This window comes from Doryrhamphus excisus, chromosome 13 (genome assembly GCF_030265055.1).
Source record: "Doryrhamphus excisus isolate RoL2022-K1 chromosome 13, RoL_Dexc_1.0, whole genome shotgun sequence".
NCBI classification, from domain to species: domain Eukaryota; kingdom Metazoa; phylum Chordata; class Actinopteri; order Syngnathiformes; family Syngnathidae; genus Doryrhamphus; species Doryrhamphus excisus.
The window spans coordinates 5,564,711-5,584,411 of NC_080478.1; the positions used below are offsets into that span (position 1 = coordinate 5,564,711).

Genomic DNA, 19,701 nt, shown 5'->3' on the forward strand with positions numbered 1-19,701 from the left:
GAAATATTTAATATATATTATTAAATGTATATTTTTATAACATGTATTTAGTATTTACTGTAATTAAAATGGACTTTTAGACAATTGGTAAAAAAAAAAAAGGTAAAAATTGTTCTAAATAATTAACTCCGTATCAACTTCAAGAAGTTCAATATGTAGTATATGTGTAGACATGTATGAATTTATGGCATCAATAAAGTATATCTACAACCTAAAAAAAAACAACAAAAATATGCACCTTGTCAAAAATAGTCCTAAATTCTCCTCAAATGTGTTCAAGCTGCACGGAGTGGCGTCGTGGTACGTTCCTGTTCCTCCAAGAAACAAGAGGCGCCATGATGATGGGGAGCGGCGGGAGCGAGGGTCTCCTTCCTGATGTCCTGCATGAAGATGACCAGGGCGGACTTTTGGAGACTTGGAGGGGAGTGCTTGATTTGTTCACCAAGGGCGGGAGGGGAAGCAGAGGCTTGTCAGAGGGTAGAGTGTTCCTGCGGCTTTGGGAGTGATGTACATCCTCTCCGCCTCTCTCCTTGTGCAGGTTCCTCCACTTCAGGCCTTCCTCGTAAGCTTTGGTGAGACGGTCCAGATTGGGAATGTTCAGCCACGGCTCGGAGAACATCATTCCCTGCCTGGGTGGAGGCCACCGGAGGCCACCGGAGGCCACCGGAGGGCGGCTTGATGATGCTTCCCAGCCAATCAAATGGTAAGACTGATAATCACACACACAGGACTCAAAAGGTGGCCAGTTTGAATTAGAAGTAAGTTAGCTAGTTCCATCAGTGCATACTTTGTATTTTATACAAGTATGTATTACATTTGTATATTAATATGCATAAATAAACTCAATCTGTCTTGCAACAAGAACAGGGACAAGAATCTGAGCTTTTTTGTTGTTTCTGCGTCTGCTAGCACAGCACATACGTACAGTAACCCCTAACCATCCCTCCAACCCTGACCCTTTGACCTTCTAACCCTAAACCCCTAACCCCCTAACCTTCTAACCCTAAACCCCTAACGCTCTAACCCTAAACCCCTAACCCTCTAACGCTCTAACCCTAAACCCCTGACCCTCTAACCTTCTAACCATAACCCCGTAAACCTCTAACTCTCTATCCCTAACCCCGTAACCCTTTCACCCTCTAACACTCTAACCCCCTATCCCTCTAACACTCTAACCCTAACCCCCTCACCCCATAATGCTCTAACCCTAACACTCTAACCTTCTAACCCTAAACCCCAAACCCTCTAACTCTCTAATCCTAACCCCCAACCCTTTTAATCTCTAACCCTGTGAACCTCTAACTCTCTAACCCCAACCCCAACCCTCGAATTCTCTAATCCTTATCCTCTAACCCTCTAACTCTCTAACCATAACCCCTTAACCCTCTAACCCTAACCACCTAAAACGAACCCTCTAACCCAAACTGTAATCCTAACCCTAACCCTTTAAGGCTAACTACCTAACCCTCTAACCCAAACTGTACCCCTAACCCTCTAACCCTAACCCTCTAACCCTAACCATCTAACCCAAACTGTAATCCTAACCCTAACCCTCTAACCCTAACCCTCTAACCCAAACTGTAATCCTAACCCTCTAACCCAAACTGTAATCCTAACCCTCTAACCCTTTAACGCTAACTACCTAACCCTCTAACCCAAACTGTAACCCTAACCCTCTAACCCAAACTGTAATCCTAACCCTCTAACCCTTTAACGCTAACTACCTAACCCTCTAACCCAAACTGTAACCCTAACCCTCTAACCCAAACTGTAATCCTAACCCTCTAACCCTTTAACGCTAACTACCTAACCCTCTAACCCAAACTGTAACCCTAACCCTCTAACCCTAACCCTCTAACCCTAACCCTCTAACCCAAACTGTAACCCTAACCCTCTAACCCTAACCCTCTAACCCTAACCCTCTAACCCAAACTGTAACCCTAACCCTCTAACCCTAACCCTCTACCCCAAACTGTAATCCTAACCCTCTAACCCTAACCCTCTAACCCTAACCCTCTAACCCTAACTGTAATCCTAACCCTCTAACCCTTTAACGCTAACTACCTAACCCTCTACCCCAAACTGTAACCCTAACCCTCTAACCCTAACCCTCTAACCCTAACCCTCTACCCCAAACTGTAACCCTAACCCTCTAACCCTAACCCTCTAACCCTAACCCTCTAACCCTCTAACCCTCTAACCCAACCTGTAACCCTAACCCTCTAACCCTAACCCTCTAACCCTAACCCTCTAACCCTCTAACCCAACCTGTAACCCTAACCCTCTAACCCTAACTGTAATCCTAACCCTCTAACCCTTTAACGCTAACTACCTAACCCTCTAACCCAAACTGTAACCCTAACCCTCTACCCCAAACTGTAACCCTAACCCTCTAACCCAAACTGTAACCCTAATGCTCAAACCCTAACCCTCTAACCCTAACCCTCTAACCCTAACCCTCTAACCCTAACCCTCTAACCCTAACCCTCTAACCCTAACCCTCTAACCCTAACCCTCTAACCCAAACTGTAACCCTAACCCTCTAACCCTAACCCTCTAACCCTAACCCTCTAACCCAAACTGTAACCCTAACCCTCTAACCCTAACCCTCTACCCCAAACTGTAATCCTAACCCTCTAACCCTAACCCTCTAACCCTAACCCTCTAACCCTAACTGTAACCCTAACCCTCTAACCCTAACCCTCTAACCCTAACTGTAATCCTAACCCTCTAACCCTTTAATGCTAACTACCTAACCCTCTACCCCAAACTGTAACCCTAACCCTCTAACCCTAACCCTCTAACCCTAACCCTCTACCCCAAACTGTAATCCTAACCCTCTAACCCTAACCCTCTAACCCTAACCCTCTAACCCTAACTGTAATCCTAACCCTCTAACCCTTTAACGCTAACTACCTAACCCTCTAACCCAAACTGTAACCCTAACCCTCTAACCCTAACCCTCTACCCCAAACTGTAACCCTAACCCTCTAACCCAAACTGTAACCCTAATGCTCAAACCCTAACCCTCTAACCCTAACCCTCTAACCCAAACTGTAACCCTAACCCTCTAACCCAAACTGTAACCCTAACCCTCTAACCCTAACCCTCTACCCCAAACTGTAATCCTAACCCTCTAACCCTAACCCTCTAACCCTAACCCTCTAACCCTAACTGTAATCCTAACCCTCTAACCCTTTAACGCTAACTACCTAACCCTCTAACCCAAACTGTAACCCTAACCCTCTAACCCTAACCCTCTACCCCAAACTGTAACCCTAACCCTCTAACCCTCTAACACAAACTGTAACCCTAACCCTCTAACCCAAACTGTAACCCTAATGCTCAAACCCTAACCCTCTAACCCTAACCCTCTAACCCTAACCCTCTAACCCTAACCCTCTAACCCTAACCCTCTACCCCAAACTGTAATCCTAACCCTCTAACCCTAACCCTCTAACCCTCTAACCCTCTAACCCAACCTGTAACCCTAACCCTCTAACCCTAACCCTCTAACCCTAACCCTCTAACCCTAACTGTAATCCTAACCCTCTAACCCTTTAACGCTAACTACCTAAACCTCTAACCCAAACTGTAACCCTAACCCTCTAACCCTAACCCTCTACCCCAAACTGTAACCCTAACCCTCTAACCCTCTAACACAAACTGTAACCCTAACCCTCTAACCCAAACTGTAACCCTAATGCTCAAACCCTAACCCTCTAACCCTAACCCTCTAACCCTAACCCTGTAACCCTAACCCTCTAACCCCCACTGTAATCCTAACCCTATCCCTCTCTAACACTAACCCTAACCCTCTAACCCCAACTGAGCCAAAGTATAACCAACATTACACAAATGAAACAAATGTGCTTTGCTATCTTGTTGAATAAAATGTACTCTAGTATCAGTGCTTGTAAATGGTGTGCAAAAAAAATCTATGATTTAAAAAAAAAAAACATAAACTGGACAACAGCGCTATATGTGCCCTGTGATTGGCTGGCGACCAGTCCAGGGTGTACCCCGCCTCTCGCCCCAAGACAGCTGGGATAGGCTCCAGCACCCCCCGCGACCCTCGTGAGGAAAAAGCGGTAGAAAATGAATGAATGAATGAATGGACAACAGTGTTCCTGTTCCTGTTCCTTTCCTGTTCCTGTCAGAATTGATTGGACTTAAGTAGAAGTGCCTCATAGGCTCATTGAAAACGCCACGACCACCCAGATGGCTGAGCTAAGGACCAACTCCTTGCATACAAGGCACACCATGACGCCACCATTCAGGCTAACCTTGGCTAACGGATGTTTACCAACACAACAAATCCTCACAATAAACACACTTTTTATCCTCCTCACATCTTCAGTGATGTTTTACTGCTGACATTTTTATCTGATTATTATGAAATGATTCAATATGAAATATGATCATAATACTGTATGATAGAGCAGCAGCTATTTGCATCAGCACGGGACTGATTTCAAAGCAGCAGGCATCCACCCTTCTCTGTCTGGACTTGCCTCCGTGTGACCCTCCAGGCTACAGTAGAAGCACTGCTGCTTGGCCTTTTTTCCAACTGCTCTTACAAAGTGATTGTATAGCTGATATTGCACTGACTAGCCACATTGCAATAAAGTTCAATTTCCTGGTTCTATGGTTATCATCACATTTCCTTGCTTTCTGTGGTGGCATCACACCACAAAATTCACATTTGCTGACATCTCTTGTGATGAGCATGAGTTGGCTTCTTTTCCATAAAAACTGGTGTTGAACCCACAGCTTTTCACCCCTTTTTGGGGTTCCTTTCCAAGCGTCGTTGGTCCTATACCAAAAAAAAACCTGTTCTCACTCACCTGTTCCTTTGAAGCTGAAGATGTTCTCACTCTCAGAGGAGTTGGGAGAGCCCATCTTGAGGACAATGTCGGACGGGGACATGCAGGACACAGAAGAAGATGTGTCAAGGGGTGAGAGGATGTCCGGGTAGCTTGGACACTCAGCCCCACTGCTTACTTCTGTGGCAATGATGATGATTTCACGTCCTTTGGCCCTGCAGGCATCCATTAATACCTAAAACACAACACGTGGAGGTATCAGATATTAGTCAAAAACAGCCATGAGGTCCCCTATGATACAAATTGATTTGTCCTATACAGCTTGTCCTTAGAGCCTCTTTATGAGAACCAAACATGAGAAAAATCTCCCTCACTTCCTGGTTCCTGTCATGTGTGATTTTTTTCATTCACTTGATCCCTGCCGAGCTCTTATTAAATGTACTTCTACCACCTTGTGGCACTTTTTATGAGTTATGTTAATAGTGCTCTAAAATGTTAATGCATTAGTGGAGAGTTGCATCATCACCTTTTTGCCTCTCATGCAAAAAAAACCCCAATGTATAAATATGTTGTTGGGCTCAAGCATTCGGGATAATGAGTTAAGGAGGTTAAAAACCCCACGTAAGAAGAGAATTATATATATATGTATATATGATATAAAATCTACATCAAGCTACTGTAAGTGTAGCACCAGTAAAAGCAAGAAGGCTTGTTGTCAAAGATATCAACAATCTGGATACATATTAAACATCATATCACCATGACAACAAGGAACATGGAGGATACAAGCCACAAAGAAAGAACCATACAGTTAGAAGGATTACATTCAGTTACATTTGTCAAAACAAACAGGCTTTGCTACACATCTTAACTATCCCCATACTGTTTTTTTTTATCTCCTTTCTTCCTTTTTGTCCTGGAGTTACATCTTCTGACAGACCTTCAGCGTGGGCTCATCTTGTGTGTTGACGGCATAGACAAGGGCCGAAGCTCCCGAATGGTCCACCATGCTGGGATCAGCCCCTGCAGACAGCAGAAGGGACGCCACCTGAGCTCTGGCTCTCTCCATGCAGGCGTACATCAACGCGGTCCGCCCCTCCTGGTCCCTTGCATTTGGATCAGCCTTCAGCGCGAACAAAAACTGCCATTTTAATGCCTAAAGTATTGAAATGTAATGGTAAAAGTTGACAGACCCTGTTCTGGAGCAGGTAGGTGATGATCTTCATGGCTTCAGGTCCAGGAGGTTCTCCTCGTAGGGCTTTACAAGTGGCCAGCAGGGCCGTCTCCTCCCTGGAGTCGCATCCATCCACTTGTGCCCCACCTTCCACAAGCAGGCGCACCAGGCGCAGCTTTCCGGAGGCCGCGGCACTAATAAGGGAGCTGGTGTCGGTCATGGGGTCCACCCGGATCAATTCGCCTTCCTACAAAGAAACAATGAACATGCATGATTGGAAGGGCCAGTAGCTTTTATCGACCTCTTTCTGGAAGAGTTCTGGCTGCTCTGTCCTTTCCTCACTGGCGGGTTAAAGGAGAGGTTCAAATGTCACCTGTTGCTAGGCGAGCGCTACAAAGACTCAGAGAGACTTTGGTGAGTCAGATTTGGCACCTCTGCTGGCTTCAAACGCACATGAAAACACATTATATCCAACTAGACTCCAACTATACGTATATATCCAAATATACTTTCTTCACAATGACAGCATACATGTCCTCAAATTATGGTCTCAGTTCTCATTGATGCCGTGCTCCGAATAATTTATGACTAAATTCATTTCATGCAGGAAGAAAAACAACCAAGTAGAAATCATATACAGTATAATGTGAATCGAGGCCATGGTTTAAAATATAATAATTGATATTGTAGCATTATTTTTATTTAAAACAAAAAACCCAACAGGATTAAATAATATACATAATTTGATATTTGAATATAGTTATAAAATTTGAAGTTGAGTGAACGCCCCAACCACTGTGACGAAATACAACATTTTGATTATGGTGCCTTCAAGACAATTTGCACAAATAAAGGTCTCACTGTTGTAGACACTACACCCTAATAGATGCCTGAGACTCTCTGCAGTTGAGTAACAGACTGGTTGGGCATTCGAAACCATGTTGACAGTATTTTCGCTTGAGCGGTATAAAATATTCTATGTTTTCTATAAATGCATTCTTAAAATTATTAATTAAAACGGAAATAAGCGCAGGTATACAGGACTTTGAAAAACTATATGTTCAAATAGATTAGTCTAAGTTTAAGATTTTTCATTAAAAAAGTTTCATTAAAAACCGACATAAAGCCCGAGGCAACTTTTACGTTATTGTGAAGAAATTCCTAAATGTGTTAAGCAGGAAGGCAAACGGGAAGTGGTCGTACATACGTCACCACTTACGTCACAGATTATTTACGCCTCTGGCCAATCGCGCACACGTAAGCGCGATGACGTAAGGCGTTGTACTCGGAGAAGAGCGCGCGGCGGAGGAATCAGCACAACTAGACCAGAGAAAAAGGCGAACAAGTCCAGCGTTGTATTCTTCCTCCGCCAATGTCCGTTTGTTTACCTTTTGGAAGCGGTTCTCTAGTAAGGAGGCTGGCGGCACCCTCGCTGCCCCATGCTGGCTCTCGAGGAGAACCGCAGCTACGGGCTGTCCGGCGGCTGCCCGCTGCCGAGGAGCCGTGGCGCCAACGTTTCGGTGTTTCACGTCAAACTAACTGACAGTGCGGCTAGAGCCATTAGCACCTTTCACCACGACAAGGTAAGCTAGTTTTTAGCTGTTAGCTTAGCCTACTGATAATATCTACTCCACACCGAATCTCTGTTTTTAAGTCCGCCAAAGACTGACATACAATTCCACGTTACACAATTGAATGCGGAAAAATAAGCATATGTTAACAGTTGAAAGCGGCCAGGAAAGAGTGATGATGATGATGATGATGATGATGGTGGTGGTGGTGGTGGTGTGATCATTTGTTCACTTTGTAGAGATTAAACACTCAATTAATAAAATGTATGCAGCTCCAAAGTGCTCTTCCGGCAAGGTTGATCAACTTGAAATGAAAATAGTGTGGATGTAGGCAGTGTTGGAGTGGCGCACTTCCTCTATGAAGCACTTCCCAGTTGTTTAGAAATAGGTCATTTCACAGACAGCCAACATGGAAACCACACATCTCCTCCTTGTTGGACTTTCCAGTGATGTAGCTTGTTACCGTGATAATGGCAGGTCAGCATAGATGAGAGTAACAAGGGAAACCACCTGTTTGCACGCCTGCATTCAATGCTTCAGGCAGTTTGAGTGTATCTTCCTAATATAACTGGCTGTGTCCAATTTAATGGTCTGCACCCAACAGGGCCAGTAGTAGCCTACCTGGACGAATGCCGGACTTTCTGAGGTTCCTCCTCCATCCAAGACCAGCCTTGTGAATAGTCAACATGTGTCAAACTCAGGCATGGGGACCAATTTATTCAGACTGTGATATCATAGAAGTTATTAGTTTTTAAAATGTAAGCTTTACAGGAGATATTCTGCATGTGTTACAACAACATGTCTTTGTAATAAAAGAGTGGGTACTACACTGGCCTGCCTGCAAGAATGGGACAGAATTCCACCTACAAAGCTTCAACAATTAGTGTCTTAAGTTCCCAAACTTTAATTTCTTTCTAATTATGTCATGCAGCCCACAAATGCGGACTAGTAGGCTGCAGACCCTGCAGATTTAGCCACCCCAATATAAATAACATTATAGTTACTATTGTGGCTGTAGAGAAAACACTTCTCAATATTCTCATTACATTATTAAATGACCATTATTGTTATTGTAAAGGCAGATGTGATGATGGCACAATTCATTCATTTTCTAGCGCTTATCCTCACAAGTGTCACAAGGGTGCTGGAACCTATCCCAACTGTCTTCGGGCGAGAGGCGGGGTGCACCCCGAACTGGTCGCCAGCCAATCACAGGGCACATATAGACAAACAACCATTCACACTCACATTCATGATGGCACAATGATGTATTAAATTGTTTATACATACTTAATGAAGCGACTGGTTGGAGGCTTGTGTCATAATGCGAGTGCTTTCCCTGGGCAGCCTCGTCATTAGATGTATTAAATTGAAAGCACACCCGATGTACACAGCAGTCATTTCCAGGCAGGGACATGTGGGATGACTACCAAGTTCTGCTGTCAAGACTGGGGGAAGAAGAAAAGGGAAAAAAAAACAATCATGATTCATAGTTTGACATCCATTCAAAAGAACACACATTTGGAACATGGTGGGTGGTGTTTTGAGGACCGTGGGTCCCAAAAAAATGTAGTTAGTGCAATAAGAAATGTACAGAGTAGAATGAATCCTTTATGTTTTTAATCAGCCAGTCTTTAAATGATTTCCTTTCCTTTTTAGGCTTCATCTGCCCCACCCACCATCTCTTTCAATGGAAACCAAGGGGTGAGAATCACTTTCAACATACCTTCATATTAAAAGCATTCTTTCTTTTTTTTGGCATAAATCAAACTCTCCGTTTCTCCAACTGTAGAAAATCACAATTCCCTGCTGCAAGAATGGAGGTGAGGCGAGGAGCTTCATGTTTGGGGTGACCAACGTCGCCCAGGACAATCCCCACGGGAGCTTTGACTGCATCCAGCAACTCAGCATGAGGTACGAGTAAAATACACACGCACAAAACACTTTAGAAAGTGTTAGAAAGAAAGAAACTTGTGCATATGTTGAACTCGGCTGCAACGTCTTTTCTGGACTTTGATGAAAAATACACACGGCCCACATCACTCCTATTCCATGCTTAACATGCTGTTGTTGTGGTCACCGTGGGTCTATCCGGCCGTTGCTGGATATAGTAGCTGGGACAGAGTCTGGAATCGACAGCATGTATCGGAGTGCCAATATCTGAGATTTTAGATGCAGCTGATATAATCTGATACAGGCGTATTTCGCTGTATCGCGGTTCGAACATCACTCGATATTGATGAACTGTAATCTACAATGGCCACTAGGAGGCACTAGTAACACTAGTAACACCAAGCAACAGGCACAATAACAACATAATAATAACAATAATAGTCATCGTCATCATCGTCGTAACGCAGACTATTGTATTGACTATTTGTTGAAACACACACACGCAGCTTACGTATGTCTTAAATGGTTTATTTTATGTCTATTATCTATTATGTCACGTTAGTGTAAAGGTAATTATACTAAATCATGGTAAAAATGTTATTTACCGTGGAAAGTCATGCACAGGTTTTCTATGCTCTGACTACGGAAATGTTTAGTTTATTAATAAGGAATTCTACTTTGCAGAAATTCCCTTATGCCGGTTGGTCTGCCACTAATTTACCGTGATAAATGACGGTTTATCGTCATTATATCGGCCCAATATCAATATCAGACCGCAGACTGGGACAACCCTAGTTTTAAGCTGCCACGAGTCCATCTTTCCACCAAGGTGGACATCTGGGCTCCTTTTCCCTTTCCGGTTAATGCTGTGTTTTTCATTTCTCGCCATGTTCTGATGAGAATGCATATATGGTAGTTTCAGTATTTGCAAATGTCCTCACACTGTTAAGGCATCACCCTCTTCCCCTTCAGTGGTGTGCAGGAGCTGTCATGTCTCGGCGTGATTCAGAAAAAGATGACGGTCAAGGCGACAGATGACTCGTACGACAAAGCCCTGCAGAGCATGGCGCAGGCCGAGGAGGAGACCCGCAGCCGGGGAGCCATCGTCATCAAGCACGGCGGGCGCTTCCAGGGTAGGACGCTATTTGTTTTTCCTCCTTTTTGTAATGCCCTAACCTGGGCTGGGTTTAAATTATAGCCTCCATACTATATCATTTTTCATTAGGTCTCAGAGGTTCCCCAATAGTGTATCGAAGTGTGTTGGCCAAAATCTAGCCTTGTTGCTGAAAAAATGTCCTTTTAGTAAGGCCTACTGGGAACACAGCATTTTGTGCCCCAAAAAGCACTCAAATCAAAAACTAAAATCTTCGAAAACGACCATTTGAGCACCTCTTCTCTCATAATCGCAGCAAACAGATGAGAGAGATAGATTATTCTCATATTTGGTGCTCATAAACAGACTCTAGGGAGACATATTACTGTTGGATCATCATTAAAAAAAATCTATTTTGCTCAATAGGGGACCGATATTTGTTATAATATGCTTGCAAGCCAATAAAAAACTCTGGTGCCACACCCCTTTGCTGTAAAGTTTGTGGGTTGATCACACACGTACGCCGATGCTTGTGTCGATTCAGCGGAAGTCAATGTAACAGCGCAGTCATTTCCAAAATTAGATTTCACTTCTTCCGCTCACAGAGTGTGTCACAACACAAGTGTGGCTTTCTGAGGAAAAGGAAATTGGGTCATTAAAAAAAATGTGTAACACTTCAAGACGATAAAATAAGATGCCCAGCTTTTTCCTGCCTGTGGTGTCTTGGTTTGAGTGGGAGTCGCACAACAAACACACATGCATATGCAGTGGCTTTCTAATGAGCTTGATTTGAATGAGAGCTAAACATTTGAGTGTATGAGGTCACCTTTGATAATACAAGTACCGCCTCATTGCCCGATTGCATTTGTATGCCGATTCATTTTGCTGCCGCCCTGCAGGCAAGAAGGTGACGGTGCGCGCCCCTGCCCCAGCCCTCGCCAGCCTGACCAAACCTCGGCGCTCCACCAAGTCCCTTTTCAGCGGCATCAAGGCAGCAGGCGTCTCCACAGGGAAGACAAAGGACGCCGGAGTACCCAATGGGAGGACCACCAGTGAGGTGCAGCAGCGACCAATCAGAGAGCGGGTGACACACTTGCTGGCCCTGAGGCCGTACAAAAGACCCGAGCTGATGCTGAGACTGCAGAAAGATGGACTTACCGCCAGAGATAAAGGAATGCTGGACTCTCTGCTGAAGGAGGTTTGGACTTTTTCTATTTACCTCTGTCATGCAAGGTGGTGGTTATCATCACTGGTGGGTGGAACAATTCAAAATGATTATGTGGCACAGCTTCGCTGCATTATTTACAGATCCTTTGGTTATTTCTATGGTGCAAGGTGGTGGTTATTATGAATAAGCCGCTGCAGGAGAGACTACATTAATTATCCAACACATCTACAATGTGTGCTTGCTCTTGTGGCTTTTTGAGTTTCTTTTTAGTTCTTTTGATTATTCATTATTATGCATGATGGTTATTATCATTAATGGAGCCATCATGTTGATTATATGACACATCTGTGTAAGCCCGTCACAATAATTGATAAATCAAATGATTTATGATGCCGCCTCGATAAATTGACATTTGCATACATATATGCCTGCTTGTTTTCCCTGTCTCTCTGGATCCTATAGGCTGGATGACAAGAGGGTTCACTCTGCATGTGTCTGTGCTCAGTGGTTCTACGTACAGTGCATCCGGAAAGTATTCACAGCGCTTCACTTTTTCCACATTTTGTCATGTTACAGCCTCATTCCAAATTGTATTAATTTAATCTCTTACCTCAAAATTCTACACAAAATACTCCATTATGACAATGTGAAAAAGTTTTTTTTTTTACTTGTTTTGAATTTATTAAAAATAGAAAAAACTATACCAATAGTTAGTAGAACCAATAAAAAAAAATATAAAAAACTAAGAAATCACATTTACATAAGTATTCACAGCCTTTGCCATGAAGCTCAAAATTGAGCTCAGGTGCATCTTTTTTCCACTGATCATCCTTGAGATCTTTCTACAGCTTAATTGGAGTCCACCTGCAGTAAATTCAGTTGATTGGACATGATTTGGAAAGGCACACACCTGTCTATATAAGGTCCCACAGTTGACTGTGCATGTCAGAGCACAAACACCAAGCATGAAGTCAAAAGAACTGTCTGTAGACCTGCGAGACAGGATTGTCTTGAGGCACAAATCTGGGGAAGGATACAGAAACATTTCTGCTGCTTTGAAGGTCCCAATGAGCACAGTGGCCTCCATTATTCGTAAATGGAAGACGTTTGGAACCACCAGGACTCTTCCTAGAGCTGGCCGGCCTTCTAAACTGAGCGATCGGGGAAGAAGGGCCTTAGTCAGGGAGGTGGCCAAGGCCCCGATGGTCACTCTGTCAGAGCTCCAGCGTTCCTCTGTGGAGAGAGGAGAGCCTTCCAGAAGGACAACCATCTCTGCAGCAATCCACCAATCAGGCCTGTATGGTAGAGTGGCCAGACGAAAGCCAATCCTTAGTAAAAGGAACATGGCAGCCCGTCTGGAATTTGCCAAAAAGCACCTGAATGACTCTCAGACCATGAGAAACCAAATTCTCTGGTCTGATGAGACAAAGATTGAACTCTTTGGTGTGAATGCCAGGCGCCATGTTTGGAGGAAACCAGGCACTGCTCATCACCAGGCCAATACCATCCCTACAGTGAAGCATGGTGGTGGCAGCATCATGCTGTGGGGATGTTTTTCAGCAGCAGGAACTGGCAGACTAGTCAGGATAGAAGGAAAAATGAATGCAGCAATATATAGAGATATCCTGGATGAAAACCTGCTCCAGAGCGCTCTTGTCCTGCTGAAAAATGAACCTTCGCCCCAGCCTGAGGTCAACGACCCGAAGCACACAGCCAAGATCTCCAAAGATTGGCTTCAGAACTACTCCGTGAATGTCCTGGAGTGGCCCAGCCAGAGTCCAGACTTGAATCCGATGGAACATCTCTGGAGAGATGTGAAAATGGCTGTGCACAGACGTCTCCCATCCAACCTGATGGAGCTTGAGACTTATTGCAAAGAAGAATGGGCAAAACTGCCTAAAGATAGGTGTGCTAAACTTGTGGGATCATATTCAAAAAGACTTGAGGCTGTAATTGCTGCCAAAGGTGGATCAACAAAGTATTAAGCAAAGGCTGTGAATACTTTTTTTAATTTTTTTTATTAAATTCAAAACATGTAAAAAAAAACCTTTTTTCACATTGTCATAATGGAGTATTTTGTGTAGAATTTTGAGGTAAGAGATTAAATTAATACAGTTTGGAATGAGGCTGTAACATGACAAAATGTAGAAAAAGTGAAGCGCTGTGAATACTTTCCGGATGCACTGTATAGTAGAATAAACGGCGAGAGTGAACTCTCCTGTCAGCCTCCTTGTCCCACAGTACTTGGAGGTGGCAGACAAAGTGTTAGCAGTTACCAACAAACGCTAATATAAATGAAGGCACAAAAGCCATGGTTTTTAAGCCAGATGCCACAGCGGCAGGGCCTTCATCCCAACAGTCAACACTTACTGAGGAGTTTGATCGTCAAAATGGTGCACGCTCACAGACTGTGTCGCTTGGAGAAGAGATGCAACCTTTCCATACGGTTGATAATCCAACATTTCTGTACTGTCTCATTATTCTGCTATATAATTTATGAAAAAGTTGTCTCAAAACATTTTGTCAATTATATTGATTATTGAGAGGTTTGTTATTGTGACAGGCCTACAGCTAGACTGTGTGAATATGCATTTGCATCAACAAGCGAATTTTAAGCTTTGCTTATTTTAAGCTCTTCTGGTTATTTTGATTGTGCAAGGTGGTGGTTATCATTAATAACTGGCAGAGGAGCGACTGCATTAATTATAACACATCTACATTGTGTAGATGTTCAGGCAACAGGATTGATCGCATTAATTACACAACATGTGTACGTTACTTGCCTGTTCTTGTATAAGAGCAAGCGTACTGTGAACTTTTGGTTTGTGGATTATTTTGTTTATTTTTGTAATGCATTGTGGTTATCATTCATAACTGGCTGGAGGATTTATGGCATTGATTATACATCCTGATGATATTGCGCTAATGCATGAGCGAGCGTACCATGGAATTAAACTTTGTAATAAATGACCAAATATGCTTCCTTTCTTGATGCAGTGCTTCTCTGTAAGCACTATTTCCTCAGCGCATGTCTCTGTGTGCTTGCAGGTGGGTCATGTCAACAGCAGAGACAACACTTTAGTGCTAAAGGACGCTTTGTATAAGGAGCTGCAGAAAGACTGGCCTGGTTACACATCAGGAGACCAGCAGCTTCTGAAGCGCATCCTCGTCAGGTAAGACCAGCTAAAGCCTGAACTTGAAAGTGCTAGTCACACTTGTTGTTACTTGTGGCATTCTTTCGGCATACAGGAGGCTTTTCCAGCCGCAACAGAACCTCCTCAGCATCCCCGAGACCCAGGTCAGCCCTCTCCGGGACACACCCAACTCCTCGCCGGCACACCGTCCCAAACATTCCCTGGCAGAGGAGTACACATACACTGACCCTCTGGCCAATAAGAAGACAAGGATCTCCCACTTGTCCCGCAAAACCGCAAGCGGCATTTCCGCATCGGGATCATCACCCCAAGCAGCTCACAGGGACGTCGTAGTGGCGCCACGGGATGACTCTCAGAAGCACTCGCTTGACCCCCGCAAACTTTTGGACTCTTTGTCAGCAGCTTGTCCTCGGGATACAGATAACGCCGTCAGATGGTCAGATGGATACTTAAGGCAAACTTCCTGCAAGCAGGAGACGCCCGAGCCTCTAGCAGAATCTGAGCAGCCTCTTAAAGTACCTCAAGTGGACAAGAAGTCCATTAAAAGGAAAAAGAACAAACACAGAGAGCAGGTGAGCACAAGAATAAAGCAGACAAATGCTATTCTTGTTGTTTCTACGGCATTCTCATTCTGCTTTAATAGATTGAAGAAAGGAGGAGAGGCGACAAAGAGAGGAAAAGAGGTGACAGTCCAGGGGATGGAACCAATCAAGCTGGTGTGGACTGTGCAGGTGAGAACACAAGAACACCTCTGATGACGTATTTACTGTACAGTGTGGTGTTTCATTAAGCTGGTAACTATCTTGACTTCGTCCACAGAGCCTGCTGAAGTGATGTTTGACTTGGAAGAGCCTCAAGCAGCTGATGATAGCAGTGATTATTTAACGTAAGTATTCTGAAGCCGTGTTATTGTGCCACGCCATCACTCACGAGTCTCATTGATAGCAAAAGGGAATAACTATGTCAAGGTTGCTGAGTCCCATATGACTGAGGCATCAAGATGCGTTATGAAAGAATCGGAGGAAAGTCTTCTAGGTTTAGTCTTAAAGGGATAGTTCAGATTTTTTTGACATAACGTTGTATGGCACATGAGTTCTGTTCGCATTTCAGTGATGATGGAAATAGTTACTCATCAGTTTAGTTGGTGGTGCCACTTAAGTAAAGGGTTTGGCTTCTCAAAACATTCATTCATTCATTTTCTACCCCTTATCCTCACGACGTGAGGGGTGCTGTCTTCGGGCGAGAGACGGGGTACACCCTGGACTGGTGGCCAGCCAATCACAGGGCACATATAGACAAACAACCATTCACACTCACATTCATACCTATGGACAATTTGGAGTGGCCAATTAACCTAGCATGTTTTTGGAATGTGGGAGGAAACCGGAGTACCCGGAGAAAACCCACGCATGCACGGGGAGAACATGCAAACTCCACACAGAGATGGCAGAGGGTGGAATCGAACTCGGGTCTCCTAGCTGTGTGGCCTGCGCGCCGACCACCGCTTCTCAAAACAATATGCTTCAAAAGAGTAAGACCAAAACGCCTCTAAAAAAAATAAAAAATAAAAAAGGCCTCTCAGTGGCTCTGCACTATTGCCATCACTGCACGCTAGCGCTTATACATTGTTATATATTGTATAGTTGCACATTGTTTACATGCTCTGATGAAGGCCGCTGCGGTGCAAGAGAGTGAAAGTGACTACTATGCCAACTGATATCGTCATATCTGAAAAAATTGTGCAGTCTTTGTTTTTCCTGTTATGAACACGAGACAACTTTGGTTTCTTGCCGTATACGGGATGTTAATAATGGCCGGGATGAAACAGCTTCATGGTGCACACTTCAGCGAGAAGGATTACGTTCCTACACGCCCCAAGACAGAAGAAAGGAACATGTTTTGACAAGATCTGTTATTCGCGGCAGCACGCAGTGATACCAACTTAGAGAAAATAGTGCCAAACGATTTAGAAGGGGTATTTTTTCCAAATGTATTACTCTTTTGAATGCATATTGTTTTGAGAAGCCAAATTCTTGACTTAAGTGGCCCCACCAACTAACCAGAACTACGTTCCTTATCAACGAAATGCGACCAGAACTGGCTGCTCATGGGACAAAGTGGGTAAATTACTACACAAGCACTACACTGCTGATGGGGATGTCATACAACTTCATGACAAAAAAATTGGAACCAACCCTTTAATGTGAAGAGGCTCTCCTCCAGGGCACACACAAACACAGTACTCACAGTAATCACCTCTGTTACGGCATTCTTACTTTAAGTTTCATACTGTCGCCATCTTCTGTAAATGAAGTTGTTGTGATGGTGACATGTTGACCCAGGAACAGATAATTTCTATTTCCTGTAGGTTGTGTTCAACCTTAGAGATATTAAGTATAGCTAGATGAATTTTGCCATTATTACTGTAAGTCAGCTACTCGCAGTGTGTCAATCACTGATCATTTTGACTGGGCTTGCCACAAAAATCAATAAACCACACGATAAATAGAAACGAATTTGATCATTTTGCTGGCCTCAATACATAGACATGTGCGTCTCTACCAGGCTGGATGACAAGCGGGTTCACTCTGTGCATCTAATGCAGGGGTGCTCACACTTTTTCAGCATGCGAGCTACTTTTAAAATGACCGAGTCAAAATGATCTACCCACTACAAAAATGCAAAACATCTATTTATTTTCAAATGTATTGAGGATTATTTGTACGTACAATGTATGTTGATGTACCTTACATAACCAAATGAGCCAATATTGCAAAACACACATAATTAACTATTAACATTTTTTGTAATTACCTCCACATTACTCCACATTTCCCTTCTTTGGTACTGCGATGGTAGAATGGCATATGAGGCAAACGCACTTGGAAAAAGACATTGTGAAAAAAAAGTCCACCTCCCATTCCGTATGGAAGTGATATGTTTTTGCCTTTTTACTTGGTCCAGCTCCTTCACTCATTTTAGTGACCATAAACTTTAGCGAGGGCTTGAAATCTGACGCAATTCGCCGACTAGCTTAGCACTTTGCATCGTTGTTTACGCATGAGCGGTGACCTAAATGTCAAAATTCAGTTGTCATCTGACTGGTTGTCCTGTATGTCAATCAAGTAACGGGGATGGATGCGAGGATGATATTTTTTTAATGTCACGCCGCGATCGACCAGCGATCGACCAGTACCACCTCCGCGAGTGACCGGTAGATCGCGATCGACTTAATGAGCACCCCTGATCTAATGTAACACCTGGGCGCATTCTATAGCAGAATGAAAGGAGTCAATATTCAGGCAATCACAACAAAGTGACGCTTGATAGACTTTATGTATAAATATTTTCGAATACACTTTTTTATTGTTTCACATCATGTTTCTGCGCGTGTTTATTTTATTTCAAAGCCTTGACTTTCCAATTCTAAATATAATGTTGACAATAATCAGCAATAATTTGTAGGACAAATGATCCAGCCAAATATCCTGTCATATCAAAGTTCTATAAAATGAAGTGATCACTGCTAATGTGATTGTTCTTCTATAGGAAGTACACAGATATTAGCAGCTACACTCAGCGGCAGCTTTACAAGGAGGAGTTCAACAAGGAGTACAGCGAGTACCGAGACCTGCACGCCCGCATTGACAGTGTCACCAGACAGTTTATGGAGCTGGACACGCAGCTCAAACAGCTCCACCACGATTCCCATAAATACAAGGTGAGATAGGGACTTAAAAACACTTTTTCCATTACTCGATGTCGTAATCGGCCGCTGACGCTTTTCCTCGGCTACAGGCTGTCACCATATGGATGAAAATTCTCACATTTGATAAATGTACAGATGCTACCGTTAGCTCCACAGCGTCCACTTTGCTGCAGCTCACTCTCTTGGGTAAAATATGTCTTTTTTTACCTGGGCTAATCTGTGTGTCTCTTGCAGACTGTTCATAATCAGATACTCCACGATTATAGCAACATAAAAAAGGTAACCCCTACTTTTCAATAACGGCAGGTGATATTTACCCACTTAAAATGTGTTTGTGTTTGTATGCCGCCAGTCCAATCCCAACTACAGCCAGGAGAGGATCCGTTGTCAGTATCTCCACAACAAACTGGCGCACATCAAGAAGCTCATATCCAAGTTCGACCAGCAACAGCTTCAGCAGCATTCTGCCCCCAACTGAAGAGAAAAGAGGGGGTCAAATGTTACTTTCCGCACGTTGAAGCGAGGGGCGTGGATACAGTCTGAGCTCTGAGCGGTAGGACTCGCCGCAGAATAGGCTGGTAGTCGCATGGGACGTGGAGAAGGTCAGCCAGAGGAACGGTTGCCGATGCCGAGGTGATCCGGATCGCCAGTGTAACAAAGGCTCTTAAACCAAGACAAGGCACATGACGATGCTTTGGAATATTTTAGTGTCCCGTGCGCCATGTCCATGTTCACACTCTCAGATGACAAATGTAAATAGCTACAGTGATGAGATTTGTCTTTTTTGTGAAACTAATGTGTAAGGTCAGTGTTCCGTCTCACACCCTCAGCCCTCATTTTATGTAAAGGTACCAGTGTTGTCTCAATGTCTAAAACTGTATTCAGGGATTTTTTTTGTTGTCCAAAGGATTAAGGTGGAAACGCATTGTTGCATGCAGCATATTTTACAGAATGCATGCTTAAATGAATTGTCAAGAGAAAAAAAGTATTTTGTGTAGGATTTTTAATTTTTTTGCTCATTTTGGTCACTTCAGTTGTAATACATTCTATAGGCAAAAGCTAAATCAGAAAATATGTGAATAAATTCCGATTTGAATGTGCATCAAATCTAA

At 43.6% G+C, this 19,701-nt stretch overlaps 2 protein-coding genes across 4 annotated transcripts; one reads left to right on the forward strand and one right to left on the reverse strand.

Annotated features, from left to right (window-relative positions):
* Window positions 1–132: 132 nt before the first annotated feature.
* LOC131140145 (ankyrin repeat domain-containing protein 34B) lies at window positions 133–8,229 on the reverse strand. 3 transcript variants are annotated; one of them, XM_058090300.1, is made up of 5 exons: window positions 8,193–8,229; window positions 6,020–6,247; window positions 5,767–5,949; window positions 4,848–5,061; window positions 133–709 (listed from the first exon to the last, which is right to left on the reverse strand). In XM_058090300.1, the coding sequence occupies exons 2-5, from the start codon at window positions 6,218–6,220 to the stop codon at window positions 471–473; spliced, it is 837 nt and encodes a 278-aa protein (XP_057946283.1). In that variant the 5' UTR covers window positions 6,221–6,247; window positions 8,193–8,229; the 3' UTR covers window positions 133–470. The 3 variants fall into 3 exon arrangements, with proteins under 3 accessions (XP_057946283.1, XP_057946282.1, XP_057946285.1); XM_058090299.1 differs by lacking the exon at window positions 8,193–8,229 and adding an exon at window positions 7,144–7,154; XM_058090302.1 differs by lacking the exon at window positions 8,193–8,229 and having other exon boundaries at window positions 4,848–4,902; window positions 5,005–5,061; window positions 6,020–6,308.
* On the forward strand, window positions 7,252–19,696 carry LOC131140141 (RNA polymerase II elongation factor ELL-like). The gene is made up of 12 exons (XM_058090294.1): window positions 7,252–7,583; window positions 9,231–9,275; window positions 9,364–9,485; window positions 10,437–10,597; window positions 11,457–11,755; window positions 14,774–14,898; window positions 14,975–15,452; window positions 15,524–15,611; window positions 15,700–15,766; window positions 18,430–18,601; window positions 18,824–18,868; window positions 18,942–19,696. The coding sequence occupies exons 1-12, from the start codon at window positions 7,440–7,442 to the stop codon at window positions 19,065–19,067; spliced, it is 1,872 nt and encodes a 623-aa protein (XP_057946277.1). The 5' UTR covers window positions 7,252–7,439; the 3' UTR covers window positions 19,068–19,696.
* Window positions 19,697–19,701: the final 5 nt, after the last annotated feature.